Source organism: Narcine bancroftii, chromosome 5, assembly GCF_036971445.1.
Source record: "Narcine bancroftii isolate sNarBan1 chromosome 5, sNarBan1.hap1, whole genome shotgun sequence".
NCBI classification, from domain to species: Eukaryota; Metazoa; Chordata; class Chondrichthyes; order Torpediniformes; family Narcinidae; genus Narcine; species Narcine bancroftii.
The window spans coordinates 205080625-205097234 of record NC_091473.1 but is presented as its reverse complement, the minus strand read 5'-3'; the positions used below and the strand labels follow the sequence as shown (position 1 = coordinate 205097234).

General features: G+C 47.5%; 1 protein-coding gene across 13 annotated transcripts in view; it reads left to right on the top strand.

Annotated features, from left to right (window-relative positions):
- The window catches only part of tep1 (telomerase-associated protein 1), a 127856-nt gene that overhangs the window by 61071 nt on the left and 50175 nt on the right, over positions 1-16610 (top strand). For all 13 annotated transcript variants that reach the window (XR_011358232.1, XM_069940811.1, XM_069940809.1 and 10 more), the window contains 12 exons: positions 6788-6905; positions 7570-7758; positions 7986-8155; positions 8251-8401; positions 8833-9012; positions 9701-9793; positions 9904-10036; positions 10786-10945; positions 11892-12094; positions 12270-12358; positions 13305-13419; positions 13913-14186. Coding sequence is in view for 12 of the 13 variants with exons in the window: in XM_069940811.1 (XP_069796912.1) it covers positions 6788-6905; positions 7570-7758; positions 7986-8155; positions 8251-8401; positions 8833-9012; positions 9701-9793; positions 9904-10036; positions 10786-10945; positions 11892-12094; positions 12270-12358; positions 13305-13419; positions 13913-14186 (1875 nt within the window). In the remaining variant the exon portion in view is untranslated. The remainder of the gene's footprint in view (positions 1-6787; positions 6906-7569; positions 7759-7985; positions 8156-8250; positions 8402-8832; positions 9013-9700; positions 9794-9903; positions 10037-10785; positions 10946-11891; positions 12095-12269; positions 12359-13304; positions 13420-13912; positions 14187-16610) is intronic.

Genomic DNA, 16610 nt, shown 5'->3' with positions numbered 1-16610 from the left:
GGTGGACGGAGTGCATCCCTGCCTGTGTTTGTGGGGGTATGAACAGTTTGCGTATCTGCGTTCAGGTGGATGGAGTTTGTCCCTGCCCACATTTGAGGCAGGTGTGAACAGTTTGAGTACCAATGTTCAGATAAACGGTGTGCGTTCCTGCCCGCGTTTGTTGCTGGAATGAACAGTTTGCATATCTGCGTTCAGGTGGATGGAGTGTGTCCCTGCCCACATTTGAGGTGGGTTTGAACAGTGGATTCCTGTGTTCAGGTGGATGGAGTGCACCCCTGCCTGCGTTTGAGGTGGGTGTGAACAGTTTGCGTACCTGTGTTCAGGGGAACGGTGTGCATTCCTGCCTGCATTTGTTGCCAGTATGAATAGTTGGCATATCTGCGTTAAGGTGGACAGAGTGTGAGAGGAGTCACGTGATGGAGTAGTGGCCGGTCGGCGAACTCCAGCCCTCTCCGGAAAAGTTTAAAAAAAACACATAAAACGCAAAGGCACAAACATAAAAATTAAAATAAAGTGAAAGTAAAGGTGGGAAGAAAATGGCAGCGAAGAAAGAAAAGTTGAAAGCAACGGGAAGAAGAGAAGAAGAAAAAACGTTGGAAGAAGAAGGTGAAGGCCTTACCTGTCCGAGGAGGCCCGCCGCGAAGAGAGAAGCCCGTTCCCTAAGGTCAGTCGAAGTCCCGAGCTTGGGACTACAAAAATGGCTCGCGGAGCCAAGTAAAAGTGCGCAACCGCGCATGCGAGAGGAGTCGCGCATGCGAGAGGAGTCGCGCATGCGCGACGCGTATGACAAAAAAACACTGACGGGAGGGGGGACCTGCTGAGGAGTCGATCTCCACAGCTGAGAATGACAGCTACAACACAACAACAAGAAGAGAACATAGAAAACAACGAGAACAAGAAAGAAGAGAGTAAAAAGAAAACAAGGAAACAACAGATGACCAACCCAGAGGAAGAAGAAGAAGAAGAACACAGAGAAATGGAAGAAGAAGGGAAAGGCAAGACAATGGATATATACTTTTTAAAGAATATATGGAATCAGTAAAAGAATGGCAATCACAAGAATTTAGTGAAATAAAAAGAAGAATTAAAAGTACAGAAGAAAAAATGAATAGATTAGAGATGGTCATGTCAGATATAGGAAAAAGAGTGGATAAGGTGGAAGAATGAGAAACAGCCGTAGAAATGGAAGTAGAGGACAAAAGAGAAATTAGAAGAATCTAATAAAAAAGTTAAAGAGACACAAGAGCTGTTAGCTCAGAAGATGGATATAATGGAAAATTATAATAGAAGAAATAATATAAAGATAGTGGGCCTTAAGGAAGATGAAGAAGGCAAGAATATGAGAGAATTTATAAAAGATTGGATCACCAGGGTCCTAGGAAGACCAGAATTACAGGAAGAAATGGAAATAGAAAGGGAACACAGAACATTAGCCCCTAAACCACAACCACAACAAAAACCAAGATCCATTTTAGTAAAATTCCAAAGATATACAACAAGAAAAAATATATTGGAGAAAGCAATGAAGAAAATAAGGGAAGACAAAAAGCCACTGGAATACAAAGATCAAAAAAATTTTTTCTATCCAGACATAAGTTTTGAACTCCTGAAGAAGAGAAAGGAGTTTAATACAGCAAAAGCGATCTTATGGAAAAAAGGATATAAATTTATGCTAAAGCACCCAGCGGTACTTAAAATAGTTATTCCAGGGCAGCAAAACAGACTATTCTCGGATCCGAAGGAAGCACGAAAATTTGCAGAACAACTACAAAACAGACAGAGAGATGAAGACATTTAACGAGAGTAAAAATGACCACGATCTATATGTATGTGTGTATATGGGTATATATATATATATATATATGTGTGTGTGTGTATGTATATATGTGTGCACATGAGTATATCCGTATTTAAAGGAAAATATATAGAGTATAGATATGAATTCATAAGAGAATGAAAGGGAACAGAGGAAGTAAGGAGGGAATTAAAAGAGTGACCTCTGTTATATATGTAAATTGAAATCTTTTCTGTGGGGGCTGGGTGGGGAGGAGTTACGGTCACTGCGAAATCAATTGACGCTTGCGAGTTAATTCGCAAATCCAAATGGAGAGGGGAGATGTGGTTGCCCGACAAGGGATAAAGGGCAACTCAGGAAGGGGAGGGGATAGTGGGGTTAAAGAAATTTTATATAGGAGAATAAGGGGAATGTTTGATGTTTTAGAAATGTTGTCTTATAAAGTGTTTAAAACAAGAAAGCAGAAATGGATAAGAAGGAAAGGTGATGATGAGGAAACGGAAAGGAAAGATAAACAAAGTATGAAATGGCTACGTTGAACTATATGACTTTAAATATTAACGGAATACATAACCAAATCAAAAGGAAGAAACTGCTAAATTTACTGAAAAAAGAAAAAATTGATATAGCATTCGTGCAAGAGACACATTTAACTGAAATGGAGCACAAGAAATTAAAGAGAGATTGGGTAGGACATGTAACAGCAGCGTCATATAATTCAAAAGCTAGAGGAGTACCTATATTAATCAGTAAAAATGTACCAATTAAAATAGAAGAGGAAATAATAGATCCAGCAGGGAGATATGTAATAATAAAACGTCAGATATATTCGGAGTTTTGGAATTTACTCAATGTATATTCTCCTAACGAAGAAGATCAAAAATTTATGCAAGATATTTTTTTGAAGATAGCAGACAGGCAAGGGAACATACTAATAGGAGGGGATTTCAACCTTAATTTGGATTCAAACATGGATAAAACTGGGAAAAAAATTAACAGAAAGAACAAAGTAACCAAATTTATAATTAAATCGATGCAAGAAATGCAACTTTTGGATATATGGAGGAAACAACACCCAAAGGAAAAGGAATATTCATATTATTCGGGTAGACATAAAACATACTCAAGAATAGACCTATTCCTGTTATCAGCTCGTATGCAAGACAGAGTAAGAAAAACAGAATATAAAGCTAGAATATTATCGGACCACTCACCCCTGATATTGACAATAGAGTTAGAGGACATCCCTCCAAGAATGTATAGATGGAGATTAAACTCCATGCTACTTAAAAGGCAGGATTTTAGAGAATTAATTGAAAGACAAATTAAAATGTACTTTGAAATAAATACGGAATCAGTGAAAGATAAGTTTATTCTATGGGATGCAATGAAAGCGTTCATCAGAGGGCAAATAATAAGTTATGTAACCAAGATGAAGAAGGACTACAATCAGGAAACAGAGCAGTTGGAAAGGGAAATAGCAAATATAGAAAAAGAATTAGCAATGAAGGAAGACACAACTAAAAGAAGAGAATTGGCAGATAAAAAAATAAAATATGAAACACTACAAACATATAAGGTGGAGAAGAACATAATGAAGACAAAACAGAAATATTATGAACTAGGAGAAAAAAAGCACAAAATTCTAGCATGGCAGCTTAAGACAGAACAAACTAAGAGAATGGTATTGGCATCAAGGAAAAAAGACAAACAAATCACATATAATCCAACGGAGATTAATGAAAACTTCAGAAAATTCTACGAACAATTATACCAAACTGAAAACGAAGGGAAAGAAGACAAAATAGATGAATTTTTAACTAAAATTGAACTACCAAAATTACAAATAGAGGAACAAAATAAATTAACAGAACCATTTGAAATAGTAGAAATACAAGAGATAATAAAAAAACTGCCAAATAATAAAACACCAGGAGAGGATGGATTCCCAATAGAATTCTATAAAACATTTAAAGATTTATTAATTCCTCCCCTCCTGGAAGTAATCAACCAGATTGATAAAACACAAAGCTTACCAGATTCATGCAAAACAGCAATAATTACAGTAATACCAAAGACAGGGAAAGATCCACTCGCACCAGCGTCATATACACCAATATCTTTACTTAACACAGATTATAAGATAATAGCTAAACTATTAGCAAACAGATTATCCGACTATGTACCAAAAATAGTAAATCTAGACCAAACAGGATTTATTAAAAAAAGACGAACAACAGACAATATTTGTAAATTTATTAACTTAATTCATGCAGTAGAAGGATATAAAGCTCCAACAGTAGCAGTTACTTTAGACGCAGAGGCCTTTGACAGAGTAGAATGGAATTATTTATTCAAAGTACTACAAAAATTCAGTTTACCAGAGAAATATATTAATTAGATTAAAGCATTATATAAGGGGCCATTGGCGAAAGTGACAATAAATGGATATATATCAAAGCAATTTAACTTAAGCAGATCAACAAGGCAGGGATGCCCACTATCGCCCTTATTGTTCGCGTTAGCTATAGAACCACTAGCAGAATTGATAAGAACAGAAAATAAAATAAAAGGGATAAAAATAAAAGACAAGGAATATAAAATCAGTTTATTTGCAGATGACGTTATAGTATACTTAACTGAGCCAGAAATATCAATAAAAGAATTACATAAGAAATTGAAGGAATATGGAGAAGTGTTGGGATACAAGATTAACGCAAATAAAAGTGAAGTAATGCCAATGAATAATGCGGATTACTCAAAATTTAAGAAAGAATCACCATTCAGATGGCAAATGCAAGCAATACGATACCTAGGTATACAAATAAATAATAACCTCGGCCATCAATATAAACTCAATTATTATCCACTAATGAAAAAATTACAGGACGACTTAGAGCATTGGAAAGACTTACCATTAACACTAATTGGAAGGATAAACTGTATTAAAATGAACATTTTCCCAAGGATACAATACCTATTTCAGGCATTGCCAATACACTTGACGGAAAAATTCTTCAAGGAGTTAAAGAAAATAATAAGGAAATTTTTATGGAAAGGGGGGAAACCGAGGATAGCACTAGATAAATTAACAGAATGGTATAAACAAGGAGGCTTACAACTGCCAAACTTTAAAAATTATTATAGAGCCGCACAATTAAGATACCTATCAGATTTTTATCAAACAAGGGAAAAGCCAGATTGGACTAGATTAGAACTAGATAAAATAGGGGAGAAGATACCTGAACATATATTATATAAATGGGATGAAAAATTGGTACAACGTAGGAATTCTCCAGTATTACATCATCTGCTCAATATTTGGAAGAAGATTCATGTAGAAAGGAATAAAACAAATTACCAATTACCAAAACTAATACTGATGCAAAATCAGCTAATCCCTTTTACAATAGATAACCTTTCCTTTAGAGAATGGGAGAAAAAAGGGATCAAAAGAATAGAAAATTGCTTTTCAGGAAATAAATTATTATCCTTTGAACAAATGAAGGATAAATATAATATAACTCACGTATCAGTGTTGGCATACTACCAACTGAAATCCTACTTGAAGGATAAATTGGGAAGCAATCTGAGGTTACAGAGGGAAGTAATTTTGAATATGTGATTACAGACACAATGATAATCAAAAAATTTATAACAAATATGTATATTAAACTGCAAGAAAAGGAGAATGAGGAAATAAATGGTAAAACTAAACAAAAATGGGAACAAGATTTAAACATAAAGATAAAGAAGGAAACATGGGAGAAGCTATGCTCTGAAACTATGAGAAATACAATAAACACGAGGTTACGTATGATACAATATAACTGGATACACAGGCTATACATTACACCTCAAAAGTTAAATAAATGGGACCCAACAGTATCTGACAGATGTTTTCGCTGTAAAAAGGAAATGGGAACAACAATTCATGCAATCTGCACATGTGAAAAAGTGAAAAAATTTTGTGAAGATCTATACCAGACATTAAATAAAATGACAAAAAGCAATATACCAAAAAACCCAGAGGTCTTCCTCCTAAGTAACAAAAAAACAAAGAATTTGGACTTGATTTGGATGGTGCACAAAAAAGATTTGTTAGGATAGCCCTAGATGTAGCAAAAAAATGTATTATGTCAGCCTGGAAATTAGAAGATAACTTGAGAATACAACAATGGTATATAGAAATGAATAAATGTATTCCATTAGAAAAAAATAACATATAATTTAAGAAATAATATTACAATATTTGAACAAATATAGGAACCATACATGAAACACAATAGAGAAAACCTACCGGGGACATCTACCACCTAAAATGACAGAAAGAGAAGGAAATGAAAAGAATTGACTCAGTGGAATTTCTTGTTTATTTTTATTGAGTGACAACATTGTTTGACGGATTTAATGTATCTTAGATTCTGAACTTTAAATGAATGGGAGGGGAGGTAGGGAGGGTGGGATGGGATGTGGTGGGGGGGGAGAAAACGACACTGTATATATTTGAAAAGAAAAATGTATGTTTCTTGATCAATGTGGTTTATAGTGTGAAAAATAAAAAATTTTAATAATAAAGGTGGACAGAGTGTGTTCCTGCTCACGTTTGTGGCGGGTGTGAAGAGTTTGCATTCCTGCATTCAGGTGGATGGTATGCATTGCTGTCCGCATTTGTGAACAGTTTGGGTTCCTGCGTTCAGTTGGATGGTGTGAGTCCCTGCTAGCGTTTGTGGTGGGTGTGAACAGTTTGCGTTCCTGCATTCAGGTGGATGGTGTGCATTGCTGTGTTCAAGTCATTTCATTGCCATATTTGTCAGAGTGGGAGACGGTTTGTGTTCCCATGTTCAGATGGATAGTCTGTGTTCCCGCAGACAATCTGCATTCGGAGAGGTGTGTGTTCTGGTGCTCTACAGATCGAGTGTTCAGGTGCAGGGGCTGGGGTCCTGTCTGTCCTGCGCACTCACAAACCCTCTGCACCCTCTCCGCCCTCAGCTACAGCAGCGAATGGAGAGGACAATTCCACGGGATGCCCTACCTTGGAGGGCTAGAGGAGTTCGGAAACAACGTCCTGCGCTACCTGTGGGGGGCAATACTTGATCAACATTGCCAGGTCAGAACTCCCTCCCTCTACCGATGGACCACATCCCCACTGACCCCCAACCCGTTGACACCAATCTATGTCAGCCAGGTCCCAGAGTTTAAACACCCATCTCTTCCCACTACACCCTCTCTCCTCAATCCCAGAGGGGATTAAACCCACCTCCAATCCCATGGAATTAAACCCACTCCCTCACCTCTCCCCAGTCGCGGGCTGGGGTGGGAGGAGAAATTAAACCCCACCCCCCTCCCCTCACCTCTCTCCCTAGATGTGTGGGAGAGGGGGTGAAGGCTCATTTGGGTCGCCGGAGGGGGAAGCGAGAAGGTTCGTCCAAGACAGGGAAGTGGTGGGGGTAATGGATGGGTTATCTGGGACGGGGGAAGGTTTTCTGGGTTGGGTAAGGGGAGGGGGAAGGTTTATCAGCGAAGTGGAGAGGGAAGTTCATCTGGGGCGCAAGAGTGGGGGGAGCAGGTTTATCCGGGACATGGTGGGTGGGGGGGCTTATGCAGGATGTGAAACGAGCAAGGGGAAGGTTTATCCTGAAGGTAGGAGGGAGAAAGATTTATCCAGGACATGGGGGGTGATGGCGAGGGGAGAGATTTATCCGGGAAGGAGGGTGGGCTGGTCAGATTCCCCCACTTCTCTGACCTGTTGCCTCCTCCTGATCCTGCCACAGGCACAGCCCACCCTGGAGCAAGCCAGAGACGAGGATACCCTGCAGGAACGATTCCTTGAATGCCGAAGCAGCCAGTTCTGCGGCAGGTCAAGACTGCTGTCGGCTGTGTCGGCTGCCATCTATCAACACGGGGACGGCCGCTTGCTGCTCCTCCATGGACAGCCCAGCCAAGGCAAGACTGCCTTCATGGTGAGGAACGACCTTCCCCTCCTCTCTCCGTCCCACGCTTCTCCCTCCCTCACCCTTTCCTTCCCTCTGTATTCGCTGCCTCTCACCGTTACACCCCACCCCACACTTACAATGTTACGCCTTGCTGCGGCTACCTAGGGGTTTACTCTGGCTGCATCTCAGTGCACAGGTTAGGGGTGGGAGGTGTCATCCAATTCTATTCGATTCATTATATTTTTCCTTCGCAGGCTGGCCTCATCACTCACCTCCGCGGTAAAGAGACAGGGGGCAAATGTGACCTACTGTACCACTTCACGGAAGCGACAGAGGGAGCGCAGGATGGTGAAGGGTTCCTGCGCAGAGCCTGTGCTCAACTGGACAGGGGCGCACAGCAGGCCTGGTTTCTGCAGGGCTACAGGTGGGCGGGAGAGGAGGGGACGAGAGGGCGGAATCGAGGGTGGGCAAGCCGGTCTCGGGTTCCCAGATTGAGCTCTCTCCCTGCTCCCACCGCAGGTCCCTGGTGTCACTGTTTCACCGGCTGCTGAGCTCGCCTGATAGACGCCAGACCCCCACCCGGCTGGTTGTGCTGATTGATGGGGCAGAACGCCTGCTGGGGCCAGGAGGGGCCCCATCCTCTGACTGGGTCCCTGAGCCCATCCCACTGGTAAGTCTCAGTCTCTCTTTCTTTTTTCACCTCGCCCTCCCCTCTATTTCCCGCTCTCTCTTCTCTCCTCTCACTCTCTTTGGCTTCTCTTTCCTGCTCTCTCTCCTCTCTCTGACTCCTCTCCCCTCCCCATCTCCTCCCTACCCTCCCTCCCCCCTCCCTCCATCCTCCCATCTCTTCCCCACCTCTCTCCCTCTCTGTCACTCGCCTCCAACCTTTGTCCCACCTCCCTGCTTTCCACCCCTCTTCCCTCCACCCGCCTACTCTCTCCCACTTTATCCTCCTCCCTTTCCCCTCTCCCCTTCCCGTCTCTCTTCCCCCTCTTGTTCCCCCTCCCACCTCTCTTCCCCCCACCCCATTTAACTCCCCTCCTCACCCTTTTCTCTCCCCTACCAGTTGACCCTGTATGTGTCCTGCCTCCCCACCTACAGGGCATTACAGTGGTGCTCAGTGTAACTGACGACTCCCCACTGCACCGGGTTCTGGCCAAGCATCAGCAGGTTGTGACCTTCCAGCTCGGACCTCTGGACCGTCTGGACAGGTCAGAGGTCGTACGCCGCAGTCTGGCCATCTACGGCAAGCGCCTGGATGAATCGGCCTTCAACAACCAGGTCTGGACTGGATTGCCCTTAAGAGGCATCAGGGAGAGAGGGAGCGTGTCACAGGAGCAAGGGAGGATTGTCAGGAGAGAGAGGGGGATGTAGGGATGGCAGAGGAGGGAGAGAAGGATGGAGGAGGAAGGAGTAGGGGTGGAGGAAGAAGGGATAGAGGGTGAAGAGGGAATTGAACAAGAAAAAGGTGGGAATATGAGGGTAGTCGGGGAGGAGGTGGAGGGAGGGAGAAAAGTTAGGATGGGGAGGAAGTCGGAGGATGTATTCCACATTCTGAGGGTATGGATCCTGCGTACAAGGGTGTTCCTCTTACCTCCCTACACTACCTTTAACATCTCTCTCGCCACCCCTGCTTCTCTCTGCCCTCTCTCTAACCCCTTTCTCCATCCCCTCCCACCCTTTGCCCCATCTCTCCCATTCTCCCTCTCCCCCTCACTCCTCCTCCCACTCCTCTCCTTCTCCACCATCTTCTGACCCCCTCCCTCTCCCTTTTCACTCTCACTCTCTCTCTTCCTCCCTTGCTCTCTTCGCCCCATTCTGTCCCCTTGTGCTTTCTCCCTCCCCCCCTGTCTCTACCGTTCTCTCTCCCCCATACCCCCTCCCTCTCCTGTTCTCGCCCCCCCCCTCCCATTCTTGTCCTCTCCCCTACACTTCCCCTCTCTTCCCCTCCCACGTCTCCTCACGCCAGATGAGACTCCTGATGGGGAAGAAGGACTCGGACCAGCCGCTCTTCCTGAAGATGGCCTCGGAGGATCTCCGCAGTTTCGGGGTCTTTGAGAAGGTAAATGGGGGGCGGGGGAGGTGGTGATTTGCCTGACCTTTGACCATGGACTCCCACCCCAACTCACAGCGGGTTCAATTTGATGACCCTGTGTCCCCCTCCTGTCCCAGGTTACTGAGAGGATCCGCGAGATTCCCTCCACCTTGCACCAGATGCTGGAGCTAATCCTGGGGAAGCTGGAGCAGGAGTTTGGAACAGAGATGGTGCACGTCACCCTGGTCTCCCTGAGCATCAACGAGAGAGGTCTGGGAATGCGCGAAGCTCCCTCCGCACCATCCCATCACACACTCTCAAGGACAGACACAGAGTAAAGTTCCCTCCGCACCGTTCCATCACACACTCCCAGGGACAGACACAGAGTGAAGTTCCCTCCGCACAGTCCTGTCACACATTCCTGGGGACAGACACAGAATGAAGCTCCCTCTGCACCATCCCATCATACAGTCATGGGGACAGAAACCGAGTGAAGCTCCCTCTGCACCATCCCATCAAACACTCCCGGGGACAGACACAGAGTGAAGCTCCCTCCGCACCATCCCGTCACATAATCCCGGGGACAGACACACAGTGAATCTCCCTCCACACTGTACCGTCACACACTCCAAGGACAGGCACAGAGTGAAGCTCCCTCTGCACCATCCCGTCATATACTCCCGGGGACAGACACAGAGTGAAGCTCCCTCCGCACCATCCTGTCACATACTCCCAAAGAAGGACACGGACTGAAGCTCCCTCTGCACCGACCTGTCACACCCGCCCAGCGACAGACACAGTGAATCTCCCTCCACACCGTCCCATCACACAACCACAGGAGAGTGGGGGGGGGGGGGGGGGGGTGCAACCATTCATGGCCTCCATCTCTTTCCACTTCTATAACCTCGCCGTTGAAGTTGGATTCCTAGCCATAGTCAAGGAGATCATCTCACCTTCCAATTCCACCTTTTCACAATATCTCCCTCCTCTCCCCACGACAACCCACCACTGAATGACAGGCTTGCGAGAGGGAGACCTATACGCCATCCTATGCACCCACTGGAGCCTGCATGGGGCGGAACCGCTTCCACATTGGAATGAAGTGATGAGGGAGACACTTCAGCCCAGCAGCCCCATCTCCATGGCAACATTCGCCCGTCTGCTGCGAGGCCTGGAGAGGTAACCCTAGCCCTCCCCTGGTCCTGGGCCTGACGTGTGATGGGCTATGGGTGTGGGGAATTGTGTCCAGATCAGTGGAGAAAGAGAGGGTCAGGGAATCCATGACACTGAGGCAGTCTGAGGGGTGGGCAGGGAGATGGGAGGGAGACGGGAGGAATTGGGGAATGGGTGGGAGAGTGGAGAGAAGGCGGGAGGTAGGAGAGGATGAGAGGGAGGGAGAGGGAGTGAGGAGACTGGATATGGGGGAGGGAGAGGAAGATGGGAATGGGAACAGAGAATGATGGGTTAGGGCAGGCGATGGGGAGGGTATGGGGAGACAAGGTAGAGATTGTGGTGAAATGGAGAGTGAAGAGATGGGAGGGGGTAGTGGGGAGGAGGGTGGGCGGGAGGGTGTTGGGAGATGGGGAGGAAGAGAGTGGGGAGAGGGAATGGATGGTGGCTCGATGGGGAGGGATGCAGGGAGGCATTGAGGAGAGGGAGGGAGGGAGATGGGTGGGGGAGACGGGAGGAGGTCCCTCCCCTCTCTCTGCCCTCCACTTTACCGCCGTCTCACCCGTCTCCCCTTCACCCCCCTTCTCAAATCCCCCCTCTCCACTCCTCTACTCTCTACCTGTTCTCCATTCTCTCCCACTCTCTCTCCCTCTCCCAAATTTCTCTCTCCCCCCCCCTGAACTCTACCCCCAAACTCTTCCCCCTCCCCTGGTCTTTCCCCCTGCTCTCTCCCTCCTCTCCCCCCTCTCCCTCTTCTCTCCCCCTCCCCTTTCTCCCTTCTCTCTCCCCTTTTTCCCCCCTGCCCCCCTTTCCCATTTGCCCTTTCTCCCTGCTGCCTCCCCCTCTCTCCCCATCTCTTTCCCCCTTTCTTCCCCCCTTCTCTCTCTCTTCCCCCTCACCTCCTTTACCCCTCTTTCCCCTCTCTTCTCTCTCCCCCTCCCTACCCACCCTGCAGTGTGACTGGGATGTGGAGACCTGCGGACACTACCACCTCTCGCCTGCGCCTGACCTCTATACTGCTTCGTCGAGCTGTTGATCAGCGTTACCTCCGTGACGAGACCAAGATCAGGAGATGGTCCGGGATTGGGAGTGGGTCACGCACCGCGATTGGTTCTCAGAGGGAGATCAAGTCACGTCTATGCCATCTGCTGTTGGCTGGTGAGTGCTTTTCACTGTCTCGGGAGGGGGTGGTGCGAATGGAGCACGAGACGTCCACTGGTGAGGGTTGAGGGATCCCATTTTACCCCCATGGGCTCACGATCCATTGCACTTACCCCCTCCTCCCCACCCCGGCCTGGGACACTGAGTTGATGCGATGTCTTTCTTCCAACAGCCCACCTATGGAGGCTGACTGACCCTTCTGGCGACCGGACCTTCTTTCAGCCCGACCCTGAGGCTCTTGCCGACCTCCCCCTGCACCTGGTATTGGCATCTGCTCTGTGTGCAGGAGCACGCATGGCTGCATGTGTGTTCGGAAGACCACGTCTCTGTGTCTATGCAGGAGAGCGTCTGTGTGTGTGTGTGTGTGCAAGTGGTATTTGTGTGTGTGTGACTGTGTGCACGCAGGCAGTATGTATGTATGCATGCATGTGTGTGTCTATGTGCACAGGTGGCATGTGAGTGTGTGCTTGTGCAAATGTTTTAGTGTGTGCACACGCTGCTAGTGAGTATATCTGTGTGGAAGTGCATGTGTCTTTCTGTACAGGTACTATGTGTGCCTGTGTGAATAGGGGTGTTTATGTGTGTGTCCTTTTGTGCAGGAGCCTGTGTATCCGTGCATGTAGTTGGGCACACGTGGCTGTGTACCATATGCGCAGGCTCTGTACTTTGTGTATGAGTGTGTTTCTGTGCCTGTGTCCAGGCACACAGGTGCATGTCTGTGTGTGTGTCTGTGCGTATATGCAGGCATATGTGTGCAAGTTTGTGAGTGTGCACACGCACATAGGCAGTGTGTGTGCCTGTTGGTACCTCAGCAAAAACCGTCTATGGGTGGGGAAGGGAGGGTGGGGAAGAAGAGTGTGTGTGTGTGTGTGTGTGTGTGTGGAAGGGGCAGGGGTCAGATCACCAAGTGGGTCAAAGGAGGTGGCGAGGGGAGTATGTGGAGGGGGATGGAATGGGGAAGGAGGATGGGGAGGGTGAGAATGGGACAGGGAGTGGGTGGAACGGGCAGAGGATAGAATGAGGAAGGCGATGGGGTGGAAGGGAAGATGGGGAATAGGAGAGGGGGAGGCACCATGGAGGTTAATGCTAGTTTGTTTATATTCATCTTCATTTGTCTCCACTCCTCCACTCTCCGTTCCTTCCCGTCTCTCCCACTGCCTCACCCCATGTCTTCCCTTTCCCATCCCACACCTACTCCACCCCCCAGGTGAAGGCAGGGGAGTCCCCCCGGCTTCAGTCCCTCTTGCTCGATCTACGTTTCTCCTGGCTCCACCTCAGGCTGAGAATGCTGCCCCAGCTAGGAGCAGCCTTCGCTCTGTGTGGTGAGACTCGCGATCCCCTCTACCCCCACAGGCCGTGCGATGCTATCTGTCTTTCCCCCCCCGGGGCGCAACTCCATCCATCTGCACCCCCAGTGGCCGTGACCATCCACCATATTCTCCCCCCTTGGGGGCGACTCCCTCTATTTCCCCCCGGGGGCACATACCTCTTCTTCCTTCAGAGCATGAACCCCAATGGCAGCCAGACCCTCTCCCATCCTAGCCCCAGCAGGAGAGCGACCCCCCCCTCTTCCCCTAAGGTGGAATCCCTTCCTCCTCCCCCTTTCCGTCTTCCTTTCTGGTGTGTGACCCCTTCCATCTCCCCACCGCCAAGGGTGTAACCCCTTCTGTCTTCCCCCCTAGGGTGTGACCACTTCTGTTTTCCACCCCACCCAGGGTGCGACCCCTTCCATCTTCCCCTGCGGGTGCGAACCTCTTCATCTTCCCTGATTTCCTTTTTCCCCTCCCCCACCCCTGTATCACCTGTCCCTCTCAGGCCCCGCACTCCACAGAGGGGAGAAGGGGGAGGGGAGGATGGATGGACCTCTCCCCGACTCCGCCATGCCCATCCGGGACTTCATCTCCTTGCACTGGCACCTCTTCTTCCGGGACCCGCTACTCTTCTGGCAGACCGCCCTGAACCAGGAGGACTCCTCCCCTGTGGCCCAGCAGGCCCAATCCCTGCTGGGGCCCAGGATCAGGCCGAACGCAGCAGGATTCCGCCTCATCCGGTGGGCCAATAAACAGCAACATCCCGTCAGCAAGCCCAGGTAGGTGACTTACAGCCTCCCCACCATTCCCCTCTCCCTCCCCTAAAAGCCATTCGAGAGACTCGATGAAAATCAGGGTGGCATTGTTGATGTGGCGGTTGGCGCAACACCGTAACAGCACCAGCAATCGGGAGCAGGATTTGAATCCCATGCTGTCTGTAAGAAGTTTGTACGTTCTTCTAGTGTCTGCATGGGTTTTCACCGGGGGCTCCGGTTTCCTCCCACCGTTTGAAATGTACCAGGCGTGTAGGTTAATTTGGTGTAAATTTGACGACACGGACTCGTGGGCTGAAATGGCCTGTTACCGTGCTGTGTGTCTAAATTTAATAAGCAGGCCCCACTTATCCCTGCCGTCCCAAGTTCTCGGCCGGAGCTGGGAACCACTCCATCTTCACCCCTGGGGCCGCGACCACCGTGTCTTCCCCCCATGGTGCCCTCCGGGGAAGGGGGGAGTAATATTCTCCATCTTCTACCCGGTGGTGTGTCACCCTCTTACCTCACCGGGGAGTGAATCCCAATGGGGACTGGACACCCACAGTCTTCTCTCCCCACTTTGGGAGTAAAAGACTGTGACTGGCCACCCTATCCATGCCCCTCCTGATTTTATAAACTGTAAGGGGCCCCCCCCAATCCTCTCAGATTCTACGCACCAGGAGAATAATCCCTCGCTCCAATCTTTCCCCATAACTTACATGAAGAAGAGCACAGGCTAACCTGGGGTTCCTGTCGCACCACCAGTGAAGCTGACCAGGCAACAGGACCCAGATTCCTTATCCATGGGCACCCCTCCCTTCACACCCCACATTCACCCCCCCCCCCGCCCTTCACTTTACCAAACCTTAAGCTTGGAGCAGGGCGCGGTCTGAGGTTGGAGCCTGGTTAGTGGCCCCCCAACCCCGTCCTCCGTCAAGGGTCAAGGAGGGAGGGGTGGGTGGGAGAGGAGGGAGGCACCAAGACTGCTCACTCACTTGGTAGTCAGGAGGAGGGAACGAATCGGGTTAGACCAATGGTTCTCAATCTTTTTCTTTCCATTTACATCCTTCTTTAAGTAATCCCTCTGCCATCTTTGCTCTCTGATGAGTAAGGGATTGCTTAAGGTGGATGTGGGTGGGAAGGGAAGGTTGAGAACCACTGCTCTAGACCCAGTTGTTACTGAAATATGTTTCTTGGGAAAAATGGTCATTGGCCCATTGGAGTTAAGAAACTGTGCACATAACAAGTCAATGAGGGACGATTAAACAGTGGTTTTCAAACTTTTTCTTTCCACCCACATCCCACCTTAAGCAATCCCTTACTAATCACAGAGCACCGATGGCAGAGGGATTACTCAAAGTGGGATGTGAGTGGAAAGAAAAATGATTAAAAACCACTGGATTAGACATTGGCTTTACTGGAGAAAGCAGAGAGGTGGAGTGGATGATGCCTCTCACACTGCAGACCTGTAACTAGTGGTGTGGCCTCAGGGATTGGTGCTGGGCCCACTGCTGTTTGTCCTCTATAAATGTTATCTGGAGGATAATGTGGGGATTTGGATCAGCCAATTTGAGGATGACACTAAGACTGGAGGTGGAGTGGACAGTGAGGAAGGTTTTCAAAGCTTGCAGAGGGAACTGAACCAGCTGGAAAAATAGAATGCAAAATGGCAGATGGAATTTCATGCAGACAAATATGAGGTGTTGCAATTTGGAAAGACAAAGCAAGGTAGGACATGCACTGTATATGGTAGGATACTGAGGAGTGCAGACAGAGGGATCTGGGAATATAGCTAAATAATTCACTGAAAGTGGCATCAAAGGTGGATAGGGTTGTAAAGGGAGTTTTTGGCACATTGACCTTCATAAATCAAAGTACTGAGTGCAGGATCGCATAGTAAAGTTATTTAAGACATTGGTGAGGCCAAATTTGGAGTATTATGCAGTTCTGGTCATCAAACTACAGAGAGGATTCAAAGTGTGCAGAGGAAGTTTACATCAATGTTTTTTTTTATATTTTATTTTTTAAAAAACTCAAGCAAATATATACAAACAATGTAAGACATTATTTACACACACACACACACACACACACACACACACACACACACACACACACACACACACACACACACAGAAATATTTTCCCCCTTCCCCAGATACTAAATAAACCATAAAAGGAAAAATAAAACTAAAAATTAAAATTAAAGACTGAAAATTAAAACACAGGTTGCCTGTACCACAACCTTAATTTAGTCTCTTCTTTCTTCATCTGTCAGGAGAGTTTGTGTCTGAATTTTTTTTTCCTGAAGGGGGAAGGGGTATAGATCATATCTGTACCCCTCTGACCCTCAGGGTCGGTGGCCACACTTCAATGAAGGTGCCATGCTTCTTCCTCCGGTTATTAGTCATCTTCTCCTGGGAGGTGCAGCTCTGCATTTCCGAACTCCAC